The sequence below is a fragment of the Coptis chinensis genome, chromosome 9 (assembly GCF_015680905.1).
Source record: "Coptis chinensis isolate HL-2020 chromosome 9, ASM1568090v1, whole genome shotgun sequence".
NCBI lineage: Eukaryota > Viridiplantae > Streptophyta > Magnoliopsida > Ranunculales > Ranunculaceae > Coptis > Coptis chinensis.
Genome location: NC_141464.1, coordinates 81,536,658 through 81,555,094, shown reverse-complemented (window position 1 = coordinate 81,555,094; position 18,437 = coordinate 81,536,658). Strand labels below are relative to the sequence as shown.

Genomic DNA, 18,437 nt, shown 5'->3' with positions numbered 1-18,437 from the left:
TGATTAAGATGTTTGGAGGACATTTTCATTTTTGGTACAGCTTTTATTTTTACTGGAACCACTAGAAATGCATTCTTTGACATTACTTTGATTGTCCAAGGCTCCAAGCTCTAGTATGTAGGAGGTCTTAAGCTGATTGTGTGATGAGTGACTCCTAGCATAAATCACGATAAACAAGCAGGAAGTAGCCAACGAATAAGAAGGGGAATGCAAGGAAGCCTGAAAAGATGAAAGGAAAAGTAGTTAGGCAGGGCTCCAATATAATTTGTTATAGTTAAATTATGTGGTCTAAATGTCTAATACATAGACAAGTTTTCCATGAGAGTCAGCATTTCCCAAGTCAGTGGTTCAATACCTTTTGCCAGACGTTAGAGACTAGTGGACGTAGTATGACTCAATCTGCCAGAGCGTTCCCGAATGAACCTCCTCTCTCTCAGGTCTCTGTTCGCCGTTGTCAAGTGTTAGGAATTAGAGATCACAGTAATCCCGACTAACAATAATTATCTTCAAGATCTTGGAATTAATGACAAAACAAGAGCACCAATACAACCACTAAAGCATAATGAAAGAATAAAGAATAAACGAACACAAGGAACTTACGTGGTTTGGCAATTGCCTACATCCACAAATGCACCAAAATCCACTATAATCAAAGAGTTGTTTACAATGTCATGAGCCTCACACAAACACCAATCTCTCTCTCACACGCACACACTTTTGGCACTAACAAATTTATGTTATTGCACTATCACAATGCACTCACAAATTTGGCTATTGCCTTACACTAATTATTGCTCCAATAACATACTCACTACGCGCCCCGTACACTATGCACCATCTTAGTTGTGTCTTATTAACTCTCAAATACCGTAGGGTATTTATAGAGAACGTGAGGAACCAAAGTAGTAATTGGTTTCCAAAACCAATTTACTTGTTCATCACCGTTTAGGAGAAGTAGTGGTGGCGGGTCCATGTTTCTAATTCTGATTTGGAAACTAACCACGTGGTGATCAGGTCCATACTTAACAATCTCCCACTTGGAGACTGATAACCAAAATAAATCAACTCAATGCATAATGGTGCACTTCATCTACGATCTTTAAACTAGAAGACCAACTGAAGCTAGACATAGCTTCAGCTTCTCAATAGTTACTGTCTTTGTCCATTGTGAGTCCCAGCTCAATGTAGTAGCTCCCACTGTAAAGACATAATCAGTAGTGCCTTTCCTGCGATCAACTTCACATGTAAAGTCTGTATTAATATACCTTTGCAAGTACACATCACCCCTCACACAACATATGCATTCATCAGTAGTACCTCTTAGATACCGCAGTATGCACTTCACTGCTTTCCAGTATTGCTTGCCACAATTGGTCATCAACCTGCTAATAGCTCCCACTTCCCACTGCACGGGAAATATTTGGACGCATGCAAACCATGTACCACTGCCTAGGGGCTTGTGTCAAACTATACAAACTCTTTCTTAGCTTGCATACTATATTCTCTCTACCCAATTCAATGAAACACTCATATTGCTGCACATACATCTCTTCCTCATGGTCACCATGGAGGAAGACAATTTTCACATCTAACTGCTCAAGGTGTAAATCTTCTGCTGCAACAATACTCAACATTGACATCATAATATTTAGTTTCACAACTAGAGAGAATATCACTGTGTATTCAGAGACGAAGGACTTCATCTCATTCTTCATTGCAAGCTCCCACTCGCTCGCATCATCAACCTCCAATGCTTTATCATAGCACTGGGGCACACCACCATCAGTACGTGGCAATGATACTGGCGGTCTTCTGTTGATCAGGTAAGATGTCGTGCTAATGGTCTCTGCCCAGAACTGCTTGGGCATCCCTGCTAGTATACACATACACTTAGCTCTATCTATCAGTGATCTGTTCATATACTCTGCCACCTCGTTCAGTTGAAACATCCCTCGCAAAGTATATTCCATCTCCATTCCATTATCTGCACAATCATTCCTCAAACCTGCATCAACGTACTCTCCTCTATATTACCGGATCTCAACTCTTTTACTTTCAAGTTTGTCTCATTTTCAACCTTGGTATTCCACTTCCTGAAGACTCCATAATCTTCAGATTTATGTCTCAAGAAATATGCCCACACCTTTCTCATGTGGTTATCAATAAAAGTCACAACATATGACTTTTTGCCATGGGAGGAGACTGTAGTTGGCCGCCAGACATTTGTATGGACTAACTCAAGCTTTTCTGCTTTCAGAGTTCTGCCTACATTCTGAAAACTCACCCGCTTTCGTTCTTCAATGCAGTTCTCACAGAAGCCAAACTCAGTCAACTGTAACATGGGTAGTTTTCCAATTGAGTGAAGGACTTGCATTCCTTTCTCACTCACGTGACCAAGTCTGCGGTGCCACACATTCAGATATTCTTTGCTATACGCAATAGCAAATGAACCACATGCACCAATGGTCTTATAGAGAATACCATTCCTCTTTCCTTTTGCCACCATCATAGAACCCTTAGAGACTTTCCAAGCATTACCAGTAAATGTTGTCATAACCTTCATCCGCCAACTGCCCCACAAAAATCAAGTTCTTCCTCAAATTAGGGACATGTCTCACATCCCTCAATTTTCATGCAAACGGCAACTTCAATGACCTCGCACAACGATGGAATTAGGAAATTTAGTGAGGGTGAACCACTTACACAACCAAGCATAAAAAAAAAAAAAAAACTCGTTTTTCCTAACTAATATTTGAAACCCGATCAGACTCATTTTTTTATGTATTAGTTTAAACTATGCAAACTCATTTTCACACATAAGAATTTGGATTTACATAATAATTTCCACAACTAATTTTGAAAATGTAGAGCTTTTGCATCTTGTTCTTCTTCAAAAATAAAAACGTTGTCTAATTTTCTTGCCATCCAATATCTCTATTTGAAATTCCTTGTTCTCCCTTTCGATTGACATATCATTAGAAATGTTCATATAATTTTTCGTTTTCAGGGGTATTTTCGTCCGTTGGTTAAAGATAAGAAGAAATAGAGCCTCAGCACATGTCCTTAAGTCGTAATTGGGATTTTTTAACTGGACGTGAGGACAAAACTAAATAGTTGTTACCTTATTAATTTGGTTGCCACTAATTCAGCTACTCGAACCACGAAAAAGCAGTGAGTGAAATAAAATGGCAAGGTCGTTGACGTCGTCAACAACAACAAAAGATGCACAAGCTCTTTTCCAATCTCTCCGATCTGCTTACGGGGCTACACACACCAATCTGAAGGTCCTTATATTCTCACCAACATTATAATATCTCGCGAAATGTCAAAACCCTAATTTTAATACCAAAAATATTAATTTTCCTTGTAGATCATTGATCTTTATGTCATGTTCAGCTATTTTCACTGCTGTCATTCAGGTATAACTTTATCAAACCCATTCCATTTTATATGTTACGCACTCGGATTTATTAATTGGATTCTAAACAAAGTTCAAAATTATGTGTGTGTTATTTTAATTGATAATAAGTGTACCAAACTTTTTATGTGCCTGGAGAATGTAAGTAAAATTTGTCCAAGAAAGAACATAAATTGGTTAGATGGAAATAGGACATAAAGATTCTGCTTGTTTCTGCTCTTATTCATGGGCAACAGAATTCTTTTTTCGCTCTTCATGTCCTCTAGTCTTGAGGAGGGATCATAGGAAGAGTCCGTCTTTATTTGGTGTAACTGTCAGGCATTGTTAAACTTTTTTTATCCCACTTTTCCAATTGTCTACAGGCAACTTCAATGACCTCGCACAACGATGGAATTAGGAAATTTTGTGAGGGTGAACCACTTACACAACCAAGCATACCAAAAAAAAAAAAAACTCGTTTTTCCTAACTAATATTTCAAACCCGATCAGACTCATTTTTACATATTAGTTTAAACTATGCAAACTCATTTTCACACATAAGAATTTGGATTTACATAGTAATTTCCACAACCAATTTTGAAACTGTAGAGCTTTTGCATCTTGTTCTTCTTCAAAAATAAAAACGTTGTCTAATTTTCTAGCCATCCAATATCTCTGTTTGAAATTCCTCGTTCTCCCTTTCGATTGACTTATCATTTGAAATGTTCATATACTTTTTCGTTTTCAGGGGTATTTTCATCCGTTGGTTAAAGATAAGAAGAAATAGGGCCTCAACCCATGTCCTTAAGTCGTAATTGGGCTTTTTTAAATGGACGTGAGGACGAAACTAAATATATGTTACCTTATTAATTTGGTTGCCACTAATTCATCTACTCGAACCATGAAAAAGTAGTGAAAGAAATAAAATAGCAAGGTCGTCGACGTCGTCAACAACAACAAAAGATGCACAAGCTCTTTTCCAATCTCTCCAATCTGCTTACGTGGCTACACCCACCAATCTGAAGGTCCTTATATTCTTACCAACATTACAATATCACGCAAAATGTTAGAACCCTAATTTTAATGCCAATAATATTCATTTTCCTTGCAGATCATTGATCTTTATGTCATGTTCGCTATTTTCACTGCTGTCATTCAAGTATAACTTTATCAAACCCCTTCCATTTTATATGTTAAGCACTCGGATTTATTAATTGGATTCTAAACAAAGTTCAAAATTATGTGTGTTATTTTAATTGATAATAAGTGTACCAAACTTTTTATGTGCCTGGAGAATGTAAGTAAAATTTGTTCAAGAAAGAACTTAAATGGGTTAGATGGAAATAGGACATAAAGATTCTGCTTGTTTTTGCTCTTATTCATGGGCAACATAATTCTATTTTCGCTCTTCATGTCCTTTATTCTTGAGGAGGGATCATAGGAAGAGTTAGTCTTTACTTGGTGTAACTGTCAGGCAGTGTTAAACTTTTTTTATCCCACTTTTCCAATTGTCTACCGGCAACTTCAATGACCTCGCACAACGATGGAATTAGGAAATTTAGTGAGGGTGAACCACTTACACAACCAAGCATACCAAAAAAAAAAAACCTCGTTTTTCCTAACTAATATTTCAAATCCTATCAGACTCATTTTTACATATTAGTTTAAACTATGCAAACTTATTTTCACACATAAGAATTTGGATTTACATAGTAATTTCCACAACCAATTTTGAAAATGTAGAGCTTTTGCATCTTGTTCTTCTTCAAAAATAAAAACGTTGTCTAATTTTCTAGCCATCCAATATCTCTGTTTGAAATTCCTCGTTCTCCCTTTCGATTGACTTATCATTTGAAATGTTCATTTACTTTTTCGTTTTCAGGGGTATTTTCATCCGTTGGTTAAAGATAAGAAGAAATAGGGCCTCAACCCATGTCCTTAAGTCGTAATTGGGATTTTTTAAATGGACGTGAGGACGAAACTAAATATATGTTACCTTATTAATTTGGTTGCCACTGATTCATCTACTCGAACCATGAAAAAGCAGTGAAAGAAATAAAATGGCAAGGTCGTCGACGTCATCAACAACAACAAAAGATGGACAAGCTCTTTTCCAATCTCTCCGATCTGCTTACGTGGCTACACCCACCAATCTGAAGGTCCTTATATTCTTACCAACATTACAATATCACGCAAAATGTTAGAACCCTAATTTTAATGCCAATAATATTCATTTTCCTTGCAGATCATTGATCTTTATGTCATGTTCGCTATTTTCACTACTGTCATTCAGGTATAACTTTATCAAACCCCTTCCATTTTATATGTTAAGCACTCGGATTTATTAATTGGATTTTAAATAAAGTTCAAAATTATGTGTGTGTTATTTTAATTGATAATAAGTGTACCAAACTTTTTATGTGCCTGGAGAATGTAAGTAAAATTTGTCCAAGAAAGAACTTAAATGGGTTAGATGGAAATAGGACATAAAGATTCTGCTTGTTTCTGCTCTTATTCATGGGGAATAGAATTCTTTTTTCGCTCTTCATGTCCTCTAGTCTTGAGGAGGGATCATAGGAAGAGTTCGTCTTTACTTGGTGTAACTGTCAGGAATTGTTAAGCTTTTTTTATCCCACTTTTCCAATTGTCTACAGGCAACTTCAATGACCTCGCACAACGATGGAATTAGGAAATTTAGTGAGGGTGAACCACTTACACAACCAAGCATACAAAAAAAAAAAAAACTCGTTTTTCCTAACTAATATTTCAAACCCGATCAGACTCATTTTTACATATTAGTTTAAACTATGCAAATTCATTTTCACACATAAGAATTTGGATTTACATAGTAATTTCCACAACTAATTTTGAAACTGTAGAGCTTTTGCTTCTTGTTCTTCTTCAAAAATAAAAACGTTGTCTAATTTTCTAGTCATCCAATATCTTTGTTTGAAATTCCTCGTTCTCCCTTTCGATTGACTTATCATTTGAAATGTTCATATATTTTTTCATTTTCAGGGTATTTTTGTCCGTTGGTTAAAGATAAGAAGAAATAGGGCCTCAACCCATGTCCTTAAGTCGTAATTGGGCTTTTTTAACTGGACGTGAGGACAAAACTAAATATCTGTTACCTTATTAATTTGGTTGCCACTGATTTAGCTACTTGAACCATGAAAAAGCAGTGAGAGAAATAAAATGGCAAGGTCGTCGATGTCGTCAACAACAACAAAAGATGCACAAGCTCTTTTCCAATCTCTCCGATCTGCTTACGTGGCTACACCCACCAATTTGAAGGTCCTTATATTCTTACCAACATAACAATATCTCACTAAATGTCAGAGCCTTAATTTTAATACCAAAAATATTCATTTTCCTTGCAGATCATTGATATTTATGTCATGTTCGCTATTTTCATTGCTGTCATTCAGGTATAACTTTATCGAACCCCTTCCATTTTATATGTTACGCACTGGGATTTATTAATTGGATTCTAAACAAAGTTCAAAATTATGTGTGTGTTATTTTAATTGATAATAAGTGTACCAAACTTTTTATGCGCATGGAGAATCTAAGTAAAATTTGTCCAAGAAAGAACTTAAATGGGTTAGATGGAAATAGGACATAAATATTCTGCTTGTTTATGCTCTTATTCATGGGCAACAGAATTCTTTTTTAGCTCTTCATGTCCTCTAGTGTTGTGGAGGGATCATAGAAAGAGTTCATCTTTACTTGGTGTAACTGTCAGGCGTTGTTAAGCTCTTTTTTTATTCCACTTTTCCAATTGTCTACCGGCAACTTCAATGACCTCGCACAACGATGGAATTAGGAAATTTAGTGAGGGTGAACCACTTACACAACCAAGCATACCAAAAAAAAAAACTCGTTTTTCCTAACTAATATTTCAAACCCGATCAGACTCATTTTTACGTATTAGTTTAAACTATGGAAACTCATTTTCACACATAAGAATTTGGATTTACATAGTAATTTCCACAACTAATTTTGAAACTATAGAGCTTTTGCGTCTTGTTCTTCTTCAAAAATAAAAACGTTGTCTAATTTTCTTGCCATCCAATATCTCTGTTTGAAATTCCTCATTCTCCCTTTCGATTGACTTATCATTTGAAATGTTCATATACGTTTTCGTTTTCAGGGGTATTTTCATCCGTTGGTTAAAGATAAGAAGAAATAATTGGGCTTTTTTAACTGGACGTGAGGACAAAACTAAATATTTGTTACCTTATTAATTTGGTTGCCACTGATTCAGCTACTCGAACCATGAAAAAGCAGTGAGAGAAATAAAATGGCAAGGTCATCGATGTCGTCAACAACAACAAAAGATGCACAAGCTCTTTTCCAATCTCTCCAATCTACTTACATGGCTACACCCACCAATATGAAGGTCCTTATATTCTTACCAACATTACAAAATCTCGCTAAATGTTAGAACCCTAATTTTAATTCCAAAAATATTCATTTTCCTTGCAGATCATTGATCTTTATGTCATGTTCGCTATTTTCATTGTTATCATTTAGGTATAACTTTATCAAACCCCTTCCATTTTATATGTTACGCACTCGGATTTATTAATTGAATTCTAAACAAAGTTCAAAATTATGTGTGTGTTATTTTAATTCCTTTCAACTTGATCTGCACATCACTCTTGCCAACAATGTTACAAGGTTGATCATCACCAAGGAATACCTTGCCTAGGTCACCTTTGGTGTAGTTCTCAAAGAACTTCCGATTTGAAGTAGCATGGAACGATGCACCATAATCTATGACCCAAGACTCCTAATTGTTCTTCTCCATATAACATATCAATGCATCATCATCCACTTCAACAACATTAACATCTTGATTATTGTTCTTATTGTTATTTCTTGGAGCTTTACATTCATAACTGTAATGGCCTGGAATGCCACAATTGTAACACAAATTATCACTTGTATCTTTAGGTTCCTGTTCAACATCATCAAGGCTATGAGATTTCCATCTCCCCTTTCTATGTTCTAACCGATGTCGGTCTTAGTATGAACTCATTCCTCTACTCTCTGTGATCAATGCATACTCTAAAGTGGAGGCACTATCCGCCTGCCTTCGGATCTCCTCGGTTAGTATCATACTAACAACTTCATCATATTTTAACTTAGATTTACCATAATAACCACTAATTGTAGAAACTGTGGCTTTCCAACTCGGTGGCATCTGCCCAAGAATTGCGTAAGCCATCACCTCATCACTAAAAGTGATCTCAATTGACTCAAGTTGGTCTTTGGTCTCATTAAACAAATTAAGATGTTCTCTGAAAGAATCTCCCTTAGACATTCTCAATGTAAAGAGTTTCGTTATAAGATGTACCTTATTCGCCGCAGAGGGTTGTTCATACATACTTGAGAGAGCTTTCATGAGAGACGTTGTCGTCTTCTCGTTCTTGATGTTGAAGGCTACAGACTTAGACAAACTCAATTGGATTGTCGCCAATGCTTTTCTATCAAGCAAATCCCATGCTCCTTGTTCCATCGTTAGAGACTTCTTTCCTACCAACGGTTCATAGAGATCTTTCTGATAAAGATAATCTTCTATTTGCATCTTCCAAAAGTTGAAGTTTGTACCATCAAACCTCTCAACCATGGTTGTCGTCTTTTCGGTTGTCATTGCTCCCACTTAAACCAAACTACGGTGGGGTAATCTTCGATCACTCAAGAAATTTCTTCAAACACTTTATGTCAAACAACGGCAGAGTTCACCACTCAAGAATTTCTTCAAACACCTTCAGTAATTCGATTAACAAACGGCTCTGATACTAGTTGTTAGAAATTAGAGATCACAGTAATCCCGACTAACAACAATTATCCTCAAGATCTTGGAATCAATGACAAAACAAGAGCACCAATACAACCACTAAAGCAATAATGAAAGAACAAAGAATAAACGAACACAAGGAACTTACATGGTTTGGCAATTGCCTACGTCCACAAACGCACCAAAATCCATTATAATCAAAGAGTTGTTTACAATATCACGAGTCTCACACAAACACCAATCTCTCTCTCACACGCACACACTTTTGGCATTCACAAATTTATGTTATTGCACTATCACAATGTACTCACAAATTTGGTTATTGCCTTAACACTAATTATTGCTCCAATAATATACTTGCTACGCGCCCCGTACACTATGAACTCTTTTAGTTGTGTCTTATTAATTCTCAAATACCGTGGGGTATTTATAAAGAACGTGAGAAACCAAAGTAGTAATTGGTTTCCAAAACCAATTTACTTGTTCATCACCATTTAGGAGAAGTAGTGCTGGAGGGTCCATATTTCCAATTCCGATTTGGAAACTAACCACGTGGTGATCAGGCTCCATACTTAACATCAAGTTACTCAGTTGCCAAAGCTGTGACAAGGCAAGGAAGTCCTCCTGGCACACCTGTAGTGGATGATGCTCTTTGCCTTTCTATAAACATGTTTTAAGGTACCCCCATCTTTAGTGGGACTGTTGGCGTGAGTCTGCTGCATGGTGAGTAGTCAAGAATTTTTCTGAAAGTTGTCGAGGGTCGGTTTGTTGGTCAAAAACCATTTGGTTCACTTAAAAATAAGATATGGAAATTCATTATCTAGAACAAAGATCTCATGTTAGTGTAAATTTGTTCAGTTGTTCCTTTGATCGGACATAATCTTGTCAACATATTACTTATGCTTACAGTTGTGTTTTAGCCATTACCATATCACAGGAAATAGTACTGAAAAAAATGTACTACTCATTTTATTTTATTTTTTGAAATTTTTATGGGTTAGGCAGACCCAAACCTGCATTAGTTAAATTCGTGTGTATACAGTCCCTGCAGCATCTTGCTGTACTATTACACTTAACTTATCATCCAAAGGCCCTATGCTATAGTAGACACTCTCATCTCTCATATTACAATTTCTTGCCAAATGATCTTCTGCCCTGTTACCTTCTCTTAAGATGTGGTGTATTGAAACACTACTAAAATCTTGCCTAAGTGCTCTGATAGCACTCAAGATGTCAGACAGAACCATGGAGGAGCCTCAATCTCATTGATGATATGAACAGCCCTTAAGGAATCTGAGTTGATAACAAGTCGTTGAATTCCACTCATCTTTGCTGCTTTCATCCCTTATGCATGCTATGCCCAAAATCTCTAGAAACAATATTGATCTCTCTCTAGAGTTTCCAGCATACATGATCATAACATTTCCTTGCTCATCTCTTATAATACCACCAAAGCTAGCCCTGTGCTGTTGAAGAGAGCCATCTTTACTCGTGAAACTCCTCTAGACACTCGACTCATTTGAGGGTCCTCTGTTCACGAGAATTATATCAAGAGATAGGATTGAGTACATTCAATGGATAATACTTCTGATCAGTAACCAAAAGTGCATGGGCCCTGTCCCCCTGCTAAATAATGTATCAGATACTTTTTCTTTTCATGTTGGCATAACACTTTTTGATTAAATGATATTCACTAAAATAGTAAAATGTCTACAACATCACTGACTTTTGGCCTTTTCGGTGTGCTTGCAGAAATGAGCATCAGATCCCTTGCCTCATAAATACAACAGTAGGTTAAGAATGACTTACAAGGATTTGGTTGAGTCATCTATGGTAATAAGGTTGTGAGGGTTTCATCTGATAGTAGGATGATATCATGGCTTTGCCCGATGTTCAACACAAACATGAAGCAAGTAAAATCAAATAGATCTTTGATTTTGTGCATAAATTTTCCAATACTTTACACATTAATTATACTTTTAACCTTTATACCACCAAATATGGGTGCCATTTACTAACACACTAATCAAAAATACATTACAGTATCATAAGTTTCTTGCCACAATGAACAATACACAAGGTCATCGGCATGACAAAACTGAGAATAATCTCCGAAGTGTTCGCAAGTTTGAGATAAGGCGATGTCAGCGTTGTTATTGTCGCCAAATCCAACCACACCCACAACTTCATTCTCCATCGAGTATGCATACCACTTTCCGATGTCATCAGTAAACGATGTAGAGGCCATCTCCATATCAGTCCAATCCAGAGAATCGTATATGTTGTTGGATGCAGAATATCCAAAACAATCATGCGTGCTTTCTAATAGCACATCCTTGGATTGATTAATCTCAGCTTCCAAAGATTGCATTACACTTCCAAGTCTCTCATCCTCCGTGTCTTCTATCTGTGACTCTTCAAGTAACTTTTCCATAAGGAACACATCTGTTTCTATAATCTCCATTCCTTCAAACTCAAGGTCATTGTAAGGGAGAACGTTAACATTCTCAGAAAGCATAGATGCCATGTTTCAATAGAAGTAGAAAAGAGAAAATTAAAACTAGTAGACCTGAGAAGTATACGTGCAATGAGACTGTATATGTATCATCCACTTCAGCATTCTATGCTTTATATAGGTTGTATGCAGTTGATCCTCCACGTCAGAGGATGACTTCCATTATCGGACTTTGACACACATGTGCACGTAATTATTTCAAAAGAAACACAAATGATTGAAAAGATAACTTGAAAAAACAGACAACCTTCCACTTGTCCCCCTGACTCACATGCTACTGATTTAATTTCTAATGGGAAAGATACCCACTAACCCACCCCTAACAATTCCCACTCTTTTACTTTTATATTAAATGAGCATAATTAGTTGCGAGTGGTCAGATGCAATGGGATTTTGATTGCGAATACTGAATGCACTATCTCAGTATACCATAGTTTATTTCACGAGATCTAAAAGTACATTGCCTCCAATGTCCAATCACTCATGGGCATTGTCGTGAAAACTTTCAACACACCTTTTTTTAGGAGACTTAAAAAATGAAAAAAGACCATCAGTTACACTTAATTAATGCTCGATCATCAGAAGCAAGTGTTAGTACAGCATGCAAATGCCACTGTTAGCGGAAATGTAGCCAAAGAAACATGAAAAGGGCACACAAGGGAAAAGCAAGATCATACCCCAGATTTCCAGCTGGAAATTCTAGTATATAGCAAGGAAGTGGGCCCTGTTGGGGTCCGACCCAACTGTGGGCAGATAATGGTGAGTGTAACAAGAGGAGGGTGGATTTGGAAGGTACAAGGGTTTGCGGTTGGTACTTGGTACCTATATATCAGTGACCACGCAACCCACTCTTTACTGCACATGGTCTGGTATCGACTGTCGACATATTGAATGGTGAAATGGTGAACCGACAGCCATGTGAATCCAAACTCTAGAGTCTAGACATGGTCACAGAATCAATTTTCTGATACGGAAGTTGCTATTGACTCAGTGCACGTCTTGCATCTCCAGCACCCAAGGATACCTAATTGCCTCCAATACCCATATCAGTCCACATTTCTGAGCGTGCCTCTGGCTATGGCTAAACCACCTTTTAGTTCTCACAATACAAATGTACAAAGTGCCTTAAATTCCCAACACATTCAATTTGGCTAATTGAATTGAGTTGGCCATTCTAGACTTTCTAGTTCTATACCGTTCTATGTACTTGCTCTTCAAATATTTACAAATATTACCATAAATAAAGTATACAAAAAGCAAATGTCTAATTAATAAAACAAATAGTGTTACACACTTCAAAACAAAATTCTCTCCTTCGATATATAGGCAACATTTCGGAATCACAAAAACAGTATGCGTGCACAATCGAAATTGTAACCGTGATTAGGTCGTTTCCGTGGACTACGATCTGTAAGAGTCAATTTTGGCTCATGATCAAAATCGTAACCATGATGAGGTCGTTTAAATGGACCATTATTTCTAGGAGGCAAATTTTGCTCAGTGAGTTGTATGGGTGGGGGTGTTTTGAAATCGAAATAGAAATTCTTAGCAACAAGTAGAGCCTCTCTTATCTTTGTGGAAACGTGGAAAACAGCTTGTAGTTGGTCATGGTTTAGGTGACACAGGATTTTTATCACAAGCTCCATGGGAAGAGATTCAAGCCTACTACAAGGAGTTCCCATGTTGCCTCAAAGATGGAAAGAGAATCAGCAAACTTTTATAGGATGAATAACTTTGATTTATGTACGCATGAGTCTAATTATGAAGTTTCCAAAATAGGTTTGTTTGCCGTAAGAGCATATCTGTTTCTATAATCTCCATTATTCTTCAAATTCAAGGTCATTGTGTGGGAGAAAATTCTTATACGGTCTGAGATAATATAGATGCCATGTTTAACGTAGATAATGTAGGAGAACAATGAAACAGGTAGAGTGATCAGTTATGAGTACAGATCCATTGAGATTGTAGATCCTCCAAGCCACAAGGATCAACCATATGACACTTGAGAGTTGAGACACACGTGCACCTAGTATTATTTCTCGAAAGAACACGAATGATTGAACTATATAGCTTACAAAAATCAGAGAACCTTTCATTTGTCCCCGACTATTTCACGCATGCTACTAATTTCTAAAGGGAAAATACAGTAAAGTTTGAATTCCGCATTTCCACCCTCAAACATCCCAACCCATGTGTTCATGTTCCCAGCGCCCAGCCACCTTTTTTTTTTATTTCAGCATGTTTGTTGTCGACACAAAATAGTATAAGGAAAAAAGTAGAATAAAAAAAAATTGAACAACTTTATTTATGTGATTGGGCATGGCAACGTACTATTCCTGATTTCTAGCTAGAGGTTTAGTAGAAGGTAAGTGGCTCCTGTGTGGTCCGAACCAATTGTAGGCAATACAATAAGAGTTCTGATTCCTCTATAACAGGGTACAGAGATGAATCTCCGTGTTATTGCACTGTTAGATCTGTATCAAGATACACAACACACAGATGTTTCGAAGTCTGTATTTTGAGACAAATATGTGTATTTTGAGACGATCCAACGGTGCAATAATACGGTTACACGTTACACAGATTTATCCGGTTATAGAAGAACAGCACAATACAATAATGAGTGTAGCAAGAGTGCATTTGGACGGCACAAGGGTGGATTGAGAGTTGGGTTGGTACTTCAGTACTTTGTACCATGTTACCTGTATCGTGACCACTCAACCTGCTCTTTTTTGCATGGAATAATATCGACACAATGAATGGTGAGCCCACACACCCATGTGAGTGTAGACATCAATACATGTTTTCTTATTGGTTCACTTAATTGTCTTAAGAATTCAACAAACTTGTTTGATGATGTTGATTTTCCATGAATTAGATGGTTTGTAGCAAATTTAATACTGTACAAATCATCGGAATATAATTTACATGACACTGTAGGGTGGATTGTAAAATTTTCTACATTTATTAGTTCTGCTTAAATTGTAGATCTACACTGTTGTCACTGCATTTGCCACAAATTCTGTTCCTTGGACACTTCAAGCTCTCCATGGAATGACGTTTTCAGAGAAGCCAATTTCTCAGCAGATTGTGCTTCAAAGGTTGGTGCATCTATGCAGCCTGAGCATATAGAGATTCATGTGGGTAGACCGACTTGGCTAAACACTTGGGAGGTTCTACACTAAGTCTACTATAGATTTTGTTAATACTCACTGTACAGAGTTTCATACACCTTTTAAGGAATGGACTCTAGTTTTCCGTCTAGTTTGAAAGGGTCTGTTCACCCAGAACCCACCCAATTTTGTAACTCAAAATTTTCTTTTTAATATAATTAACCTTACTAAGCAAAAAAAAATAGATTTATACTTGGAGTGGTGACAAATTTCTATGTCAAAAAACTTGTAAAGAATCTTAAAATAATTTCTTTTAAAAAAAAAGGAAGTCTAGCGACAAAATAAGTATTTAGAAAGTTGATTGGTTAAATACCCCAGACAAACAAAGTAATTAGGTAACCAAAATAACATGTCAAAGTAATCTTTGTCATAGATGTGGCTATCCAAAAAAAACGAGCTCCATCTTATATGAACTCCAAATGAATTCCACCACCAAAAGTAAATTTATAAGATGAATTGAGGACTGATTTTTTGTGAAGATAGTTTTTTTATAATAGAGAATCTTCCTACAAAAAAATCAGCCCAAACAAAAATGTTTAACCTTGTCGAACGTTGTTTTGAAATTTGAAAAATATAAACCATTGGATACTTTTATAACATTGTAAGCGAATTTTGATACATCAAAATATTTTCAAATGTGCTGATTTTTTCTTAGGATTGATATTGTGGGGAGAACAAAAATCAATTTATAATTCATTGTTTTTCATAGTAAAATTTTTTAGAATTCGTATAAGTGCAGTTCATATAACAGTTGGGCCAAAAAAAATTAGATAAAATCATTTATCTGAACATGTTTTCATTTGTAACGATAGAAGTCATAAAACTCCCATTTTAACCTATACGTTTGATATCAGCAATTCATCACGTGTAAATCTTTCCGCAATTTATCCAAAATCAATCAGAGGTAATGAATGATATGTACACACAATTGTTACATTGCAGGGTCATATGTTCCTTGCCACAATGAACCAAAGACATGCTCATCGCCATAGTACAGTTGCGAATAATCTTCTATGTTCCCGAATGTTTGGGATAATAATGCCATGTCGTTATTGTCTCCAAATTCAGTCATATCAAGAATATCATTCTCAATGGAGTATGTATACCACTTGCCAATATCATCATCGTTAGATGTAGAGGCCATCTCTATATCGATCCAATCGAAGGAACTATGAAAGTCAGCTATAGGATATTCAAAACTTTCATGAATACCCTTTGGTTGATTGATTTCTGCTTCTAAAGACCGAATTACACTTCCAAGTCTCTCGTCCTCGGCTTCTTCTATGTGTGACTCTTCCAATAAGGCCATCATAAGTTCTCCATCTAATTCTGAAATCTCCATTCCTTCAAATTCAAGGTTGTATTGTGGGAAAGAGTTTAAGTTCTCAGATGACATAATGTTTCTAAGATGAATATTAGGAAGAATGAAAGTTATGAAACTAGCTAGATAGGAAAAATGAAAAGTAGAACAATATGAGCTTATACACAAATAATGTCTGGCCTTATATAAGGTCTAGCCAGTTTGATACTCCACGTCAGAAGATAGCTTTAAGCTAACACCCATGTGTACCTAATTATCGACAAAGCACAATCGATCAATGGGACCAAATGCTGACATTAAAAAGATAGCTTAAAAAGTGAGATGAATTCCACTTGTATACAGGTATACAAATGGATGTGATATGGTGATCGATATGGGTGGTTGTTGCATTAGTGGATAACTGGATATCCATCATATCCGTAGTATGAAAATTTTGGTGGTGGATCAATGCCAGGATGTAATGCCCAACCAAAGTCCCAAAACCATATCTACCCCTTGTTACAATTCATTACAATTAGCGGAAAATTAATCTAAAAGCTACATAGATTTTATACTAATAGTTTCAATATATTAAGCCAAGTCCTTATTACATTCAATCAATTCAACTTTCAATTAGAGTCCAATGGCTCCTATATCCCTTTATACATTTTTCATCATTTTCATTTTTTTATTTGCTTTAGGCATTAAAATGCACAACAATAATATGCAATCTTTAGTTTGTTTTGCATTTTGGTAGCTCATTTGGATATGGTGTATATTATTGGACTTGATCTTTTACTCGCTCACTCGTGCACCATGCCTAGAAAACAGATGGGCAAATCAAGATCATAGAATGCTATACGCCTATACACCTTCCAGCACGACAATGTATCCAATTCAAGATAAAACTTTGTTATTGCTTGGGAAGAGGGCTCTTTTGGGGTCAAGTCGATTGTTGGGCATTATATTATTGAGCAAAGGATTCGGACCACGCAACCCATTCTTTGGCGCATATGGTACCGCGCGGCACAATGTATTGGATGGTGGTGGGTTTAGATTTCGTAATATCTCCAGACCCACAACTCCCACAAGATATGCCCTTCAATGCAGATACCTAAAACATACTTTAGTTTTATGTACTGTACAGATCATTGATTATTATATGCTTGAGATGATGATGAGATCCCAAATTTTTGGTTTGTCTATTCTGAATTAGTGATCAAACCCTCCACTAAAGAAATTGAAGGATGTATTTGCGAGAACCAATCAGATTTGTCCAACACCGTGTTTTGAAATAATTAATGTAACACATCTAAGTTTTCTTAAGACATAATAGTGTTGTAACTTTCAAGTTTTATATCAAGAAAAACAGATTCGATTGAGTTAAACCTCATCATCAATTAGGGCTGGAAATGGAGCAGGAGACTTGACCATATTAAGATTCATCCGGATTGGATTCGGATTTCGAATATCTATATCTATTAAAAAAACACCAAAAAATACACTATTTTAATAATTTTCATATATAAATATACAATATAAATTAATTTTTAGGCATCAAAATATAATTTTTGTTAAAATGGTTCGGATTCATAGAAACCATATCCAGTAAAATAGATTCAAATTTGGATTGAAACCATACCATTTCCAGCCGCCCTATCAACAATCTTACGAATGAGACATCTACCAAATTATCAAATTATATGATACATGAAAATGCTAAACAAACTAAGAAGACCAAACTTTGGGTGCTTTTAGAACGCACATATTGGAAGATCTAATCACAAGGTAGTGGGCTTGCAGATCAAGTGCGCTGTAGCTGATGCCAAACATTGTCATTACCACTGTATATAGACGTAATAAGTGGATAACGTACGCTAACTATTCAAAATTTAGTCTACGTATTTAAATATATGATGATTTAATCGGTTATACCATTTTAAAACTATTAGCCTTCAAAATTAACATGTTAATGACGCATTAGAGGGACTGCAAATAGTAAGATTCCCGGTTGTGCACCTGCCGGGAGCATGCAAATAATACTGCCCACACTTTCACAAATTAGATCAATAAGTCTTTGATTTGATGCTGGTGGGTTCGAGCCCTAGACCTATGGTATTAATGTATTATCACCCAAATGTTTTACCGATTTTGCTAGTCGGCACATGCACATGCTGAATAGCTATCAGCGTGTCTATTCAACTGTTGACTTTTAATATAAAGGCTTGCACTAAAGAGCAGCAACA

The 18,437-nt window shown here is 36.3% G+C and overlaps 1 protein-coding gene across 1 annotated transcript; it reads right to left on the bottom strand.

The window, feature by feature from the left end:
- Positions 1-15,822: 15,822 nt before the first annotated feature.
- LOC147478646 (uncharacterized) lies at positions 15,823-16,233 on the bottom strand. The gene has a single exon (XM_086586279.1). The coding sequence runs from the start codon at positions 16,231-16,233 to the stop codon at positions 15,823-15,825; it is 411 nt and encodes a 136-aa protein (XP_086442405.1).
- Positions 16,234-18,437: the final 2,204 nt, after the last annotated feature.

Coding starts and splice junctions, on each gene's coding strand:
- LOC147478646 (XM_086586279.1), bottom strand. CDS start 16,233: ATGGAGATTTCAGAATTAGATGGAGAACTTATGATGGCCTTATTGGAA.